Genomic DNA, 14,602 nt, shown 5'->3' on the forward strand with positions numbered 1-14,602 from the left:
ACCGTGGCCCTGCGTTTAGCTCTAGGGCTTACAAGGAAGCCATGGAAGGTTTGGGTGTAGCATTGCGGTACTCCTCTCCGTTTCATCCAGAGGGAAATTCGGTCGTGGAGAGAAAAAATCGAGAATTAAAGCAATCTTTAACAGCAAGAGTATTCGGTTCGGGTGGCGGTTGGGTCAATAACTAATAAGGGGTACGACGAGCCCTTAACAACATGCCACGAAGGTCTCTAGAGGGTGTCACTCCTTACGAGGTCCTATTTGGGACGAGAATGTGGGTATCTCGATTATGAAAGCACAGTGGCGGATGAAAAACCATTTGATATCAATAAACGTTTGGCTGTTTTACAGGATCTGAATGAATCCCGGGCACTACTTTGCAACGTGCAGATAAACTGCCTCGCCACTGGGGAAGTCAAATCAGTCAAGGCAATACTTGTCTGGATCCCAAAAGTTGGATCTGGTCAGAGAAATGATCGAGGACAAGAAAGAATTTGGGCCATCATACAGAAAGCCAGTTCCTGCCTTGGCTGTCGAAGGAACAAGAACAGTACTACTTCCGCCTCTTGCTGGAAAAAAAGAAAAGAGATTAGTCTCCATTGATCTGATCAAACCACACTATGTGGCCGATACTGAATAGTAAGCCTTGTGGGCTCCTGGGTAGCCTACGCTCTCATCTCGCTACTATACAGGAAGTTCAGACAGAAAGACTTGTAACATTCGAAGAGTCCCCAATACAACATGATGGAATTTGAAACAATGAAATGGAACTCATTCCTCTGGAAACAACTTCAAAATACAAATGAAAGACAAATTTCAATTCGGCCTTCAACCGATGTCTACGTCAATATTCCTCAACATGAGACAGCTGCCAGTTCAACAAAACCTGCTGAGCTACCAAAAATAGATCGAACTGCATCTGGCTACTTCATCGATTTTGATACCTTCTCTCTTGATCCCAGTGAATGTGAGACCACGCCAGCTCCAGTTTTCCATAAGCAACCAATTTGTGAATTCTACACTTTTCTGAAAAAGACTTACTTAGTATCACTTTGGCTCCAGCTCTGGGTCATAACTGGAATATTGTTTTTTCTGTTCTGGATTAGCCTAGTGACTGTTTTTTGCTTACTTCTGAATGGAAAATATCTCCCAGAACGCTCTGCAGTATCCAATGTGAACTTGGTCCTGAAACCTCATACATCATCTCAATGTGAAGAAAGAGACCTGTTTTCAGTGAACATTACAGCTGTTCCAAATCCAGATGGTATAGTTTGGGACAAAGTTGATTATGATGTATTTGGCCCCATTGAACTTTTGAAAATACCACATTTATTTAAAATTTCTCTAAATGATATCATTACCTCAGTACATCTTCTGATGATTAGGATTTTGAAACTGTAAATGATATGTTGTCTGATTTAGAACAATCTGCTGCATTTTCAAGCATTGAAATGTTTGAAGGCACTTCATACTATAACACTATGTACTGTTACCGTCATTATGGTCATCACTTTTTACACAAATCAGTATCCCACGAAATGTTTTTCCTTACAACCAATGGGAACATTGCCCAACACCACCAAAAAGTAGTTCGAAAACGTTTGCACAGAAATTGTCTTATTTTTCAGGGTTTAACTCTTCCGAACCGACCTCATATTACTATAAGGTTGCGCCTACAGCTGCACAGAAAAACATGCTGACTAACACCAAACAGATTTATTCTGCATCCTTTATTTCCCAACTGAACAGGTTTTCAGCTTATGGAAGGACACTATAGACACAAAATCACTCTGGGGCTCAAAGGAATGGCAAGTTCAGGGAACAGAGGCACTAATTAAAGCATGCCTCATTCCGCAGCAAATCATCTTTTTTAATGACACTGTGCAACAGACTTCCTCTTCTGGAGTAGCCAAGAATAAGGATTTCAACATGCCTTGGATTCCAACACCATCACAGTTTGAGGAGTGGCAATACATCAGACCCTAATTGGAAGGGATGGTTAGTTTGGCCCACAGACACCAACATGTCCATCAAGATTCAATGGTACAACCGAAGGGTTTAGTATCCATAGGCCAGACCAACGCTATGTACAAAGAGAACATCCAGGGGTAGTGACATCATACAGTGTTAGGAAGTTATGCCTCGATTGGCTAAAAAACCTCAACACTGTCCCAAGTAAAACAACACTTAGGGATTTTTTATTAGGTCCCAGAAAGCAATTTCAGAAACGTTTCTATTACGCTGTCTATAATGAAATCTGGAAAGCCTCTCAACAAGAAACTGCGGAGAGACTTCGTGAAATAGAATTAACCTAGAAAATGCGTTCACTGTAGTTGACAATGGTATGACTACATTAAGATCCAGGATTTATTCACTGGGCAACATTGGATCTTCTGCTATTGATATACTAGAACAGGACTTGTCCATACTACAACACGGACAATCTCAACTACGTTCTGTTATGTTATTAAGCTGGACGCTGCAATCATTGCGCACTGGTTATGTGCCTTGGCAATTTATCAACCGTACGTCCCTCTTTTCTGCATACAATCTAACTGAAAAGCAAATAACGACGGCACAAAGGGGAGCAAAATATACAATGCTGCGTATTGAAAAACTCGACAAATTACCTTTTACTGTGGCAGAATCACCATCCACAGAATGGTTAATCCATGGCCATATAACACTACTGGTCACAACTTTCCAGTTTTAGTATTGCCTTGTACATCAACAGGCGGGCAGATGGGAAAGGGTCCACAGCTGCCGTGATTAATCCGGTGTTCAAGTTGCTTTCGAATAGGAGTTACTTGATGCTGAATGATCAAGGTTGTTGTGGGATGCTCCCGGGCATCGCATATCTTGTCACTGTAAGCTCCATGGTTACTTGCTGTATGCAAGCATTGTTGCCACCGACCCATACAGTCAGGGAGGCGCAGTTATGGCCTTCCTTGAATGTTTCCTTTCTACGGTTTGATACTCTGCCTGTCCTCCAATGCCTTTTCTGCAGACAAGAATGCCTGTTTGACCTCTGTGTAACACTTCCATCAGTTGCGCCACCGCATGTTGATGCTTTACTGGATCCGAAAACAGCCCATGTTCTGCTGTGTATTCAGCATATTCCAATGTTGATGTCTGCATTCTTAAAGCCACCACAGGATGCTTCAGCTCCTGTCAGAAAGGATACCGGCTCTTCAACAAATACTCAGGCCTTGGTTGTCACACAGGCATCCCCAGCAGCTGCTGTGGAGAATACGGAGGAACATCTGTGCTCGATTGACCTGATCTGCGAGGTGTTCCAGGGACCGTCGTCTGCGATTGCAGGCACCAGTGATGTTGCGTCTCCCAGCCAGGACACATAAACATTTGGCTCATCGTGTGCTAGGAAAATTCGGCTTTTTCAAAAACAACCAAATTTGGAATTTCAAACAATAGACACTTTTTCTAAACTGCATGGCTTTCAGTCACTCATTGTTCGGACTATATATACAAACATATTTAGTACAGACTTCTATCACATGCAAAGCTTTTTTTGTAATCTAACGTTTTTAAGTACTATATTTAAAAGGACTTATTAATAGTTTGCGTACATTTAGCCGTACGTTAGAATTTTTAGTATGTCATCTAGTCTGAATGGGTGTTGTTTCATATAGGCACCCCAATATAGGCTGAGGTAGTCACCTAACATTTCACCTATATTCTCCCCTACCATTACACTACAGAGCTGTTTTAGTACTGACCTTTTACCTAGTTACAGGAATGCCTAAATGACATGGGGTTTTCTCTGAAAACTAGCCTCATTCATTATGCATGAGCATTCTTGGAATCACAGCAGGACACCATCTCCTACGTAATAACTATGTGCAAGGGTCATTCCTTCCGTCATCCTAGTCCGACATGACCCAGCAAGGTATATCCCCTGAGGGTAGCACTTTGGGTATATATACACCATATCTTGCTGAGGTAGTCATAGGAGAAAAGGATTTCCATGCTGATGCGAGACGCTGACATTCCTGCATGCAGACACTCCAGCTCGCAGTGGTCTGACATCCCTTGCGGGGTGTCCATCTCAGACCAAGACGGGGTCCCACAGTCTCTCACTTCTAATAATGGGGTTGACTTTATCCTAGAGGGATTCTTGGCTTTGCACCCACATACATGCTAGGTACACTTAGGTGCATCTAGTTTGTCACATCGTAGGAGTACGCATTTACTACAGTTATGTATTTTATATACTTGTCTGTATTCATTGTTTTAGCAAGATGGTAGAAATCTACCATCCTTTTATTCTTAGTGCTTATAATCATTTATATCTGTTACTGTCTAGTGGCTGTTTCAGCACACCTATTTTACACTAGAATGACACTGGCTAAAAAAAAAATGCTTATTGAAAAACGTCCACACCGTTTATTCTGTGTATCTCTCTGAGACCAAGTGAGCACGAGTGACTGAGCGAAAAGTATCACACAGTTTCCACGATCCCTGATGGGACAGGGTTGCCATGTTCAATAGTTGCCAAGAACTATTCTCTCTTTGGTAAGAGGGGTTTCTAGTGGCACTGTGATCTAGCTGGTATACAGGCTAACATACCCGGTAGGGGTGTCTAGAATCAGTCCGGACACCAATCCTACAGTGTATGTTGTCCAAACGCGCAGATCCTATATAGGTTTATAGGAACTAAACGACAGTTGGCAGCGCACGTGATGGACATGCTGGTACAAGGGTTGCGGACTGCTCTGCAAAAGACCCTCCTTATCAAATGTATTGTAACTACTAGCAATGCAACTAGTGCCAAGTCTTTCATCAAATATTCAGTACAAAGTAGTTCTCATAAAGACATAACAGCCATGTATTACCTACAGAAACAGGGGGTGGGGGTACTTGCTTCAGCTGTCCCAGCTAGCACAGAGTATATGGGATTGGGGTATTCACCATCACATTCACCTCTTGGCAGTGTATCTCCCAGGTGTGTACAACAACTTTTCAGACCGTATTCAGAACTTTACTTCAAGCATCTCACAATCAAATGATTTGCCACCCTCTAAGGAGAACTGCTTTACAGTGCATACACACATGAACAAATGGATCTTGTTACTTACCCTATATGCATCTATTTGTTGCATGTTGTGATGTAGATTTACATATGCCCACCCTCTTCCTTGGAAGTCCTTGGTAGTCGCAGATACTGTTCTTACTGTATACACTTGCAATGTGTGGTCTGCATCATGCACTATTATAAACTGCTCTAATTTGTGCCCCTGATGCCCTACAAACAATCTAAGATTGGATTTAATGAGCATGCGCATTACCACGAAGAGAAGGAGCCCCAGTACTTAAAGATTTGAAGGACTTCTTAGAAGAAAGACAAGTTACAAATGCCCAAGCCCAACACTAGCTAGCAGGAGTATGCACATCATGTGAATCTACAGCTCTACATGCTGCAAATATTTACTTACAGGATAAGTAACATAATACTTATGTAAGACATTTAATTATGCTGTCAATTGATTTTCTCTTAGAGAATACACATGCTCATGTAATACTGTGACCTGTGCTTGATCGTTTTAAGAACAGGAGGAGACCCATAATGTAGCTTTCTTTAAATGTTATGGTTTACATAGACATTCGCGTAACATGCTGTGCTCTTTTTTTCTAGGACCACCTGGGCCAAAGCTCGAAAGTCATTTTTCAAGAGGGGAAAAAATAGAGTTGCTCTGGATATGGTGGAAAAGGCAGCCTTCTTTCTCACTCTGGATGACAGTGAACAGGGGCTGCGCAATGAGGACCCTGTTGGGTCGTTGGATGCCTATGCCAAGTCGCTGCTGCATGGGAAATGTTATGACCGGTAAGGAGAGTTACCGGAGCTTCTTTATACTATCCTCTGCCTGCTTTGTGTTTGAACTGTTTCTTCCTAGGAAACTTCTCTTTTGGTTTTGGATCTGTACCCTTAGACCTTGGAAGTACTGCTTTCTTTCATTCATCACCGATTCTGGCATTGTATCTGTTTTGCTGTGTAGGTTACGACTTAGGCGTAACTCTACAAGGTGTGCCCACCCACGGGTGACACAAGTGAACTTGGTTCAAAGCACTAATGATGAATGTGAAAGACAAGGTTCGAGGCATATGAGCTGCAGATTGTACACTTAGCATAGATCGCCATCTGGTGTTGGGCCCGGATGTTTGCAGTTTGTTTTTCTTCTTGGACAGTCTTTGGAAGTCACGAGTTTGGTGACTCCTCCTTCGGTCCGTACTGCGCATGGGCTTCGGCTCCATCCTCAGATTGTTTTTTTCCGCCATCGGGCTCGGATGTGATACTTCGTGCTCCGGCTTCGAACTTCTACGGTTCCAGCCTCGACGGAAAATCCTCGTTTCTTCGAGTTTCTTCATCATCTTCATCTCTCGAAGCGGCACTTTTCTCCATCCCGTACATCGGCACCGGCCTTCGGGCCCTCCTCGACTCCGGTCCCGGCCTATGGAAAGGACTCCGTTCAAAAAGTGCCCAAAATGTGGGTCTAAATTTCCCCACACCGACCTCCATCAGGTGTGTAATCTTTGCCTCTCTCCAGAACACGAGGCCAGAGACTGCCCCGCCTGTAAGTCTTTTCGATCGAAGAAAACCATCCGGGATCGAAAAGCTCGACGCACCATGGCGCACTCATCGTCTGCAGCTCCACCGGACATCTTCGGAGACGGCGCCGAAGCTTCGGGGCAAACACACACCGAGCAGGAAGAAGACGTCGTCAGCGCTTCCGAGGCCGACGACTCCAACGTGGAGGACATCACACCGGCGCAGCGGGCCGTGAGTACTGTGCCCCCTCCCACCCCCGCGCCCAAAACCAAAGAGACTCAGGTTACTCCCTCGCCTGCCGGCCTGGGCAAAACCAAGACCAAAGCTTCGATCACCCCACCTTCGGGCTCGGTGTCGAAGCATCCAAAGTCTCACGGCAGCTCGGGATCGAGCCAGCCGACGCCCGGTGCCGAAAAACAGCATCCGGCACCGAAGAAAGCAATATCCAGCTCGACTCCGAAGCCACCGGTGCCGAAGCCTGGACTCTCGGTGCCGACCAAACACAAACATAAATCTGTCGGCACCGACGCTCCGGCGCCGAAAACTCCTTCGACGCCGAAAAAACCGGAGGCCCCAAAAAAGCATGGCGCACACAAACCATCGAAGTCCTCGGTTCCGAAATCACCGGTGCCGACGGACGATTCGACGCCACTGGCTCTGTTTACACCAGACCCTCTACAAAAGACTCTGTCCAAAGATCCAAAGACTGGACTATTGACTTTAATTATCAAGAAAAGACGCCTTGATACTCCGGCTCCTCCTCCACCACCCAAACGGAAGGACTCTGCTACTTCTCCCCTCAGAGTGCCCTCCCCACTACCACCTCCCCTACCTCCTCCACCCCCTCCCCCTCCCAGGTCTCCGCCACCTTTACCTCACTACTCTCCGGCCACGTCCCCAGATCCGGACGACGGGGACCCGGACAATTACCCGGCGGACGCCCCAATGGATCCCACTCCACCAGGGACCCCAGACCCGTGGGAGGATTACAATAACCCTGATGTACCCGATATTCCTCAGGACGACCTATACCCATCCAGGCCGTCTCCTCCAGAGGACTCCTTAGGGTTCCATCATTTAGTGCAGAGAGCAGCACACTACCATGGGGTGGACATGCACACTGAACCAGTGGAAGACGACTTCTTACTGGATACATTCGACATACAGGACAAATCCACCTCTATCTTACCCATGCTTAAGGGTGTCACCAAGCATGCCGCAGAGGTGTTCAAAGACCCTGTCAGGGCAAGGGTACTAAACCCTAGAATAGAGAAAGTATAAGGCGGCACCCACAGACCCTGCATACATTAAGGGCCCTGCTCCCTTAGATTCCCTAGTTGTCTCTACAGCTAGAAAGCGGGCTAACTCCCAGTCCTCAGGAGAAGCCCCACCGCCAGACAAGGAATCCAAACTCCTAGACGCGTCTGGCAAGCGCACCGCCTCTCAAGCTGCAAACATGTGGCGCATTGCAAACACACAAGCGCTACTTGCGCGCTATGACAGAGCACACTACGATGAACTTGAGGCTCTTATGCAGCACCTCCCCGAGAAACACAAGCGTAGGGCTCATGAGCTAATACAGGAGGGTAAACTCATTACAAACACCTCCATTAAGTGTGCCCTCGATGCAGCCGACACTGCTTCTAGAGCCATAAATACCAGTGTCCTGCTTCGTCGCCATGCCTGGCTCAGGATCTCAGGGTTTAAGCCTGAAGTCCAGGCGTCCATACTCAATCACCCCTTTGACCAACAAACGCTCTTTGGGCCCAAGGTAGACGAAGCGTTGGAAAAGATGAAAAAGGACACAGACACAGCAAAGTCTATGGGGGCACTCCAAACACAAGCGTCTAAACGTTCCTTTCGACGCTCCTCCTTTCGTGGCACAGGCAGAGGCTTCTCCACCGATAGCACCTCTACCTCCTACAAATCCCCTCCTCAAAATACCTTTTCAAAGAGCAACCAAAGGGGTGGTTACAGAGGCAACAACAATAAGGGCAGGGGCAAAACTAACAACACCCGTTCTGCCACCCCGCCCACACAATGACTTCCCTCCGCTCCCCCCAGACCATTCCACTCCGGTCGGGGGCAGACTGCAAAACTTTATCCACGCATGGGAGTCCATAACATCGGACAAATGGGTGACCCAAATCATTCGGTCAGGGTACTGTCTCGAGCTAACATCTACCCCACCCAATATCCCACCAAGGCACCGCCCAATGTCTCAAGAACATTCCACACTGCTCAAACAGGAGGTACTCTCCCTCCTCCAAAAACACGCTATAGAGCAGGTCCCCATCAATCAGCAAAATCTAGGGGTTTACTCCCTATATTTCCTAATACCAAAGAAAGACGGGACCTTCAGGCCCATTCTGGACCTCCGGCCTCTAAATGCCTACATACATTCAGACCATTTCCATATGGTCACCCTACAACAAGTCCTCCCGCTCCTCTGTCAGGGAGATTTTCTCACAACATTGGATCTGAAAGACGCATACTTTCACATTCCAATACACCCCTCTCACAGGAAATACCTCAGGTTCGTGGTGGACGGGCAACATTACCAATTCACGGTTCTCCCCTTCGGGGTCACCACCGCACCACGGGTGTTTACCAAATGCCTAGCGGTAGTAGCAGCACACCTCAGACGTCAACACATTCACGTCTTCCCTTACTTAGACGACTGGCTGATAAAAGCCGCGTCTTACCATCAATGCGTGCAGCATACAAACAGCACCATCCAACTGCTCCACCAGCTAGGCTTCACGGTGAACTACCAAAAGTCCCACCTCATACCATCTCACACAAAGCAATACCTCGGGGCCACTATAGACACCTCCAAAGGTATTGCCTATCCAAACACAGCCAGAATCACAAGCATTCAAGCCTTACGCAAAACATTCCTTCCCCAACACTCTCTTCCAGCAAGAGTGTTCATGAAGCTCATAGGAATGATGGCGTCTTGCATCTTTATAGTGCCCCATGCAAGACTACACATGCGTCCACTTCAAGAGTGCCTAGCACAACAGTGGAACCAGGCCCAGGGTCAGCTGACGGATCTGGTGTTGGTGGACGGCCGCACACATCACTCTCTGCAGTGGTGGAACACCACAAACCTTTCAAAAGGGCGGCCGTTCCTGGACCCGGTTCCTCAGGTGATTCTAACAGCGGACGCATCGCTCTCCGGCTGGGGAGCGCACCTCCTACACCTCACAATGCAAGGTCTATGGACGCCACAGCAAAAATTGCTCCACATCAACCATCTGGAGCTCTTGGCGATCTTTCTAGCCCTAAAATCTTTCCAAAAACAGATTTCGGGCAAAGCAGTCCTCATTCGCACAGACAACATGACTGCAATGTATTATATCCAAAAACAGGGGGGGACACACTCTCCCCAGCTCTCCCGCTTAGCCCAGAGCATATGGAGATGGGCAATTCCCCAAAACATCTTTCTCCTGGCACAACACGTTCCAGGCGTACAAAACACCATGGCAGATCTGCTCAGCAGACAAACGCAACAACTACACGAATGGGAACTGCATCCGCAAGTTCTTCAACCATTCTTCCAACAGTGGGGGCATCCTCAGATAGACCTCTTCGCCACCCACGAAAACAAAAAATGCCCAAGCTTCGCCGCCAGATACCCACACCCATTGTCCAAGGGCAATGCGATATGGATGAACTGGTCAGGCAGATTTGCATACGCCTTTCCACCTCTCCCACTAATTCCATTAGTGGTCAGGAAGCTACAACAGCACTCCCTCACACTCATTCTGGTAGCTCCGACGTGGGCCAGGCAGCCGTGGTACACCACGCTACTACAACTATCAGTGGTACCACATCAAAAACTGCACCTATCCCCATGCCTCCTAACCCAGGACCATGGAGAAATCAGGCACCCGGACCCAGCTCAGCTCAACCTGGCGATCTGGCTCCTGAAATCCTAGAATTCGGATACCTTAACCTTCCCCCTGATTGCATGAACATCATCATGGAAGCCAGACGTCCTACCACTAGAGCATGTTATGCCGCAAAGTGGAAAAGATTTGTTATTTACTGCCGTAACAATACAATCAACCCTTTAGATGCATCCATACAGCACATCATATGCTATCTGCTCCATCTTCACAGGTGTAACCTGGCATATTCATCCATACGCCTACACCTAGCAGCGATCGCTGCTTATCTACAAAACAGACAGCAATTATCTCTCTTCAGAGTGCCCGCTATTAAAGCCTTCATGGAAGGCCTTAAACGAGTAATTCCTCCCAGGGCACCACCTTCCCCTGTATGGAACCTAAATTTAGTTCTTACACGACTAATGGGTCCGCCCTTCGAACCAATGCATAAATGCGAGCTACAGTTTCTCACCTGGAAAACAGCTTTTCTCGTAGCTATCACTTCCCTTAGAAGGGTTGGTGAAATACAAGCGTTCACTATACAAGAACCCTTCATACAAATGCATCACAGCAAGGTCATACTTCGCACAAATCCGAAGTTCCTGCCCAAGGTCATTTCCCCCTTTCATCTCAATCAATCGGTGGAATTACCTGTCTTCTTCTCGCAGCCTCAATCTGTTGCAGAAAGAGCCTTACACACACTCGATGTAAAAAGGGCCTTGCTATACTACATACAAAGAACGCAACCCTTCAGGAAGACTAAACAATTGTTCGTCTCCTTCTCTCCACCACATAAAGGCAACCCCATTTCTAAATCAGGGATAGCTAGGTGGATTGTAAAATGCATACAGATTTGCTACCAAAAGGCTAAAAGAACATTATCTGTTCCGCCTAAAGCCCATTCTACAAGAAAGTTAGGGGCTTCTATGGCCTTTCTAGGGAATATACCCTTAGATGACATCTGCAAAGCAGCCACATGGTCTACACCGCACACCTTCACAAAACATTACTGTGTAGATGTGCATTCCAAGCAGCAAGCTAGAGTGGGCCAGGCTGTACTAAAGACACTATTTCAAACCACTGCAACGGATACCGGTGGTCGCCGCTAGGGTTGGGTACTGCTATATAATCTATGCTAAGTGTACAATCTGCAGCTCATATGCCTCGAACGGAATATGCTACTTACCAGTATGCATCTGTTCTTGGCATGTAGAGCTGCAGAGTTGTACACGCCCACCCGCCTCCCCGGCTACCTGTATCCGTTCCAGTACATCTTATTTAGATACTACACACATGGGTTTCTCACTGTGATTACCAAGCTCCATCATTTCCCTGTTGGCGAAAAACAATCTGAGGATGGAGCCGAAGCCCATGCGCAGTACGGACCGAAGGAGGAGTCACCAAACTCGTGACTTCCAAAGACTGTCCAAGAAGAAAAACAAACTGCAAACATCCGGGCCCAACACCAGATGGCGATCTATGCTAAGTGTACAACTCTGCAGCTCTACATGCCAAGAACAGATGCATACTGGTAAGTAGCATATTCCTTTTTGAAGTCCCGCAAAACACTATTCGGTGTATAATTGAGATAGTTATTGCTTTTGGGTTACTAACAATCCCATAAAGGGATCCGGGGCATTATGTTAACAGTAACAAACCATATTTTGTTAGTCCGAGAATCACACGCACTGTACGAAGAAGAATGATCATTGTTTTAAGTTAAAAGTATTTATTACTACAGGAATAATCTGTTTCTCAGTAAATTTAAAACAACTGCGAGGCATATTGTTAAAACAGCATGAAGACCTGTTATCAATAACGAGAATAAAATAAAAATTTCGAACATGTTTTAAAATGTTATCTGAAACCTAACAGCTTAATTCCTACTTCTATGTGCTATACTATCAGAGCATGGAAGGCAGAGCAACTTGCACCCTAGAGTTTCTTTGAGAGAAGAGACGCACTGCATACCTTGTTCACTGCAAAGGCGGTCTTAATCAACAGAGGTGTGAAGATCCTGTTCCCAGCGAAGGACAAAGACACGCTGCGCTTCCTCCAGGACTCTGCTTTATCAGCTTTGGGACGTCAGGCAAGATGTAGCACTTTGTAGAAGTGCAAAGTGTTATTACCGGGGGGGGGGGGAGGAGGGGCGGCTAGAGGGCGCACAACAAGATAGCCGTACTTGCATGAGACTCTTGCAGCTCAGGAGGCATAATCGCTAATATCCTGCCCAAATGCTGGAGGTCAGATGAAATAAGTGAATAAATCGCAACTGAAAGACTGTCGGCACCGTGTAACACCAGAGAAACTGGCGGAGGCTGCCTAATCAGCGCAGAAAACCTAAACATGATGAGCCCTGGGCAATTCCCAAGATGGCGGATGCACCCGATCTAGCTACCGCTGCCACGAAGGAGTACCATGAGAGCCAAGAGACACTTGCGGAGTGAATGTGCTGCTGCGGTGGGACGCGCTAGTACAGGCGAAGATGTTGCTGACCCCCCCCACCCCCCACTCTCCTCCCACGATCAGCAGGAGAAATCTGTGCTCAAGGGATCCAGAGCGCGACACTGAGTGACCGACGACCGGGCGGTGCGTGGGGTGGCTGCAGGGTTGTGAGTGAGCTTCTCTGCCTTCCCCGCTCCCTAGCCTACAGCGCTCTGCCGATGCCCACGACGCGGCTGAATTGGGGACGGTGCTGCCGACCCCGCCACCCGCTGAGTGCATCATTGAAGACAACCACCTCCCTTTCAGGAAACAATTAAAAACTTTCCTATTTCAAAACTAACATGATATACTGCTTGGACTCTTTTCTTGTATTATGGTTGGCCAAAGGCGCGGAGATACTCCTGTGGGAGTCGATTCCAGCGCGGTATAAACTCGCAAATAAATAAATAAAACCACATGAGCCGAGGCACCCTCGCGGAAAGAGGAAGTCACTGCGGAGAGTGTGTGCTGACACAGGCTTTAGTTGCAAAAATGGAGTGATCACACCCACAGTCACACCACTACACGGGTGCCCAACGCCAACTAAGAGACATCATTACTGAGCACGGACTGATGGTTGCCTGGCGCGACTTGCACCTGACTGAAAAGGAGGGCACCTGTCACTCCACAGTACACTCATCATGGTCACGCATAGATGGATAGTTACTGGCCAGAGGGATGAAAACATGGTTAACCCAATCACTGCACTTACCACACACCTATTCTGACCACTCACCAGTGCTCCTAACTCTCACCCCACCCTGCGGGGAATCGCCATATGAGTCCTAGCGGCTGCCTATGCACACCTTATTCAACATCATCTTCCGGACCAAGTTGGAACAGGAGATAGAAGAGTTCTTTCCATGCAACATAAATTCAGTGTCACAATATTCTACAGTGTGGGAGGTATTTAAAGTAACTATTCGTGGGATATGTATTGCTAAGGGTGGTGGGATATTGAAAGACATACGCAACACGCTTCAGAAATTGGAAAAGGAATTGAAACACCTAGAAACCCAAATGCACTCTGAACCCACCACTGACATACAAAACCGAATTAGAGAGGCAGTGACGGAGTACCAGGAGACAGTAGACCGGGATTACAAATTCAGGAGGAAATACCACCAAAGTAACTTAAAAGTTAAAACCAGAATTTTCCCTCTGGGACTCCTTTTACACACTTGGTCATACACTCATCACACATGCCACTCAACATCTGATGTATCAAAGATGTATTTTTGAAACGTGACCAAGAAGAGACCCTAGAGTAAGCAGGAAAAGGAAATATTAAGGGGGTGTTTTAATCTGAACTGTGTGCATATCAGTTGCACCATTCTCTACATCTAAAAAGAGTAGAAGAATATCAGGCACGAAGGAATAAAGATTATAGGAGATTAAGGATAAAATTAAGAACCTGGATCCACATCATTGAAGTGTGAATCTTCAATTGCATAGAGAAACATCACCTCCCCTGAGTGCTCCGGCACTGGTGTTTCTTTAAAAATCTTTATCAATATATAACTTGGATAAGAGAAGATAAGTTAGCCCTGAGGAAGGTGGTTACATTCAGACAACTCCACCGAAACGCGTTGACGCAACAGATTCATGTTATATTTGAAGAGAGACAGCAACAACAATATAGCCAGGGAATCTCTTCCCT

The 14,602-nt window shown here is 46.6% G+C and overlaps 1 protein-coding gene across 8 annotated transcripts in view; it reads left to right on the plus strand.

Annotated features, from left to right (window-relative positions):
- LOC146809390 (carnitine O-palmitoyltransferase 1, liver isoform-like) overlaps positions 1-14,602 on the plus strand; it is a 406,858-nt gene that overhangs the window by 221,936 nt on the left and 170,320 nt on the right. For all 8 annotated transcript variants that reach the window (XM_085616202.1, XM_085616204.1, XM_085616209.1 and 5 more), the window contains one exon: positions 5,651-5,839. In XM_085616202.1, the coding sequence (XP_085472328.1) occupies positions 5,651-5,839 (189 nt within the window). The remainder of the gene's footprint in view (positions 1-5,650; positions 5,840-14,602) is intronic.

Source organism: Triturus cristatus, chromosome 7 (genome assembly GCF_964204655.1).
Source record: "Triturus cristatus chromosome 7, aTriCri1.1, whole genome shotgun sequence".
Lineage (NCBI taxonomy): Eukaryota > Metazoa > Chordata > Amphibia > Caudata > Salamandridae > Triturus > Triturus cristatus.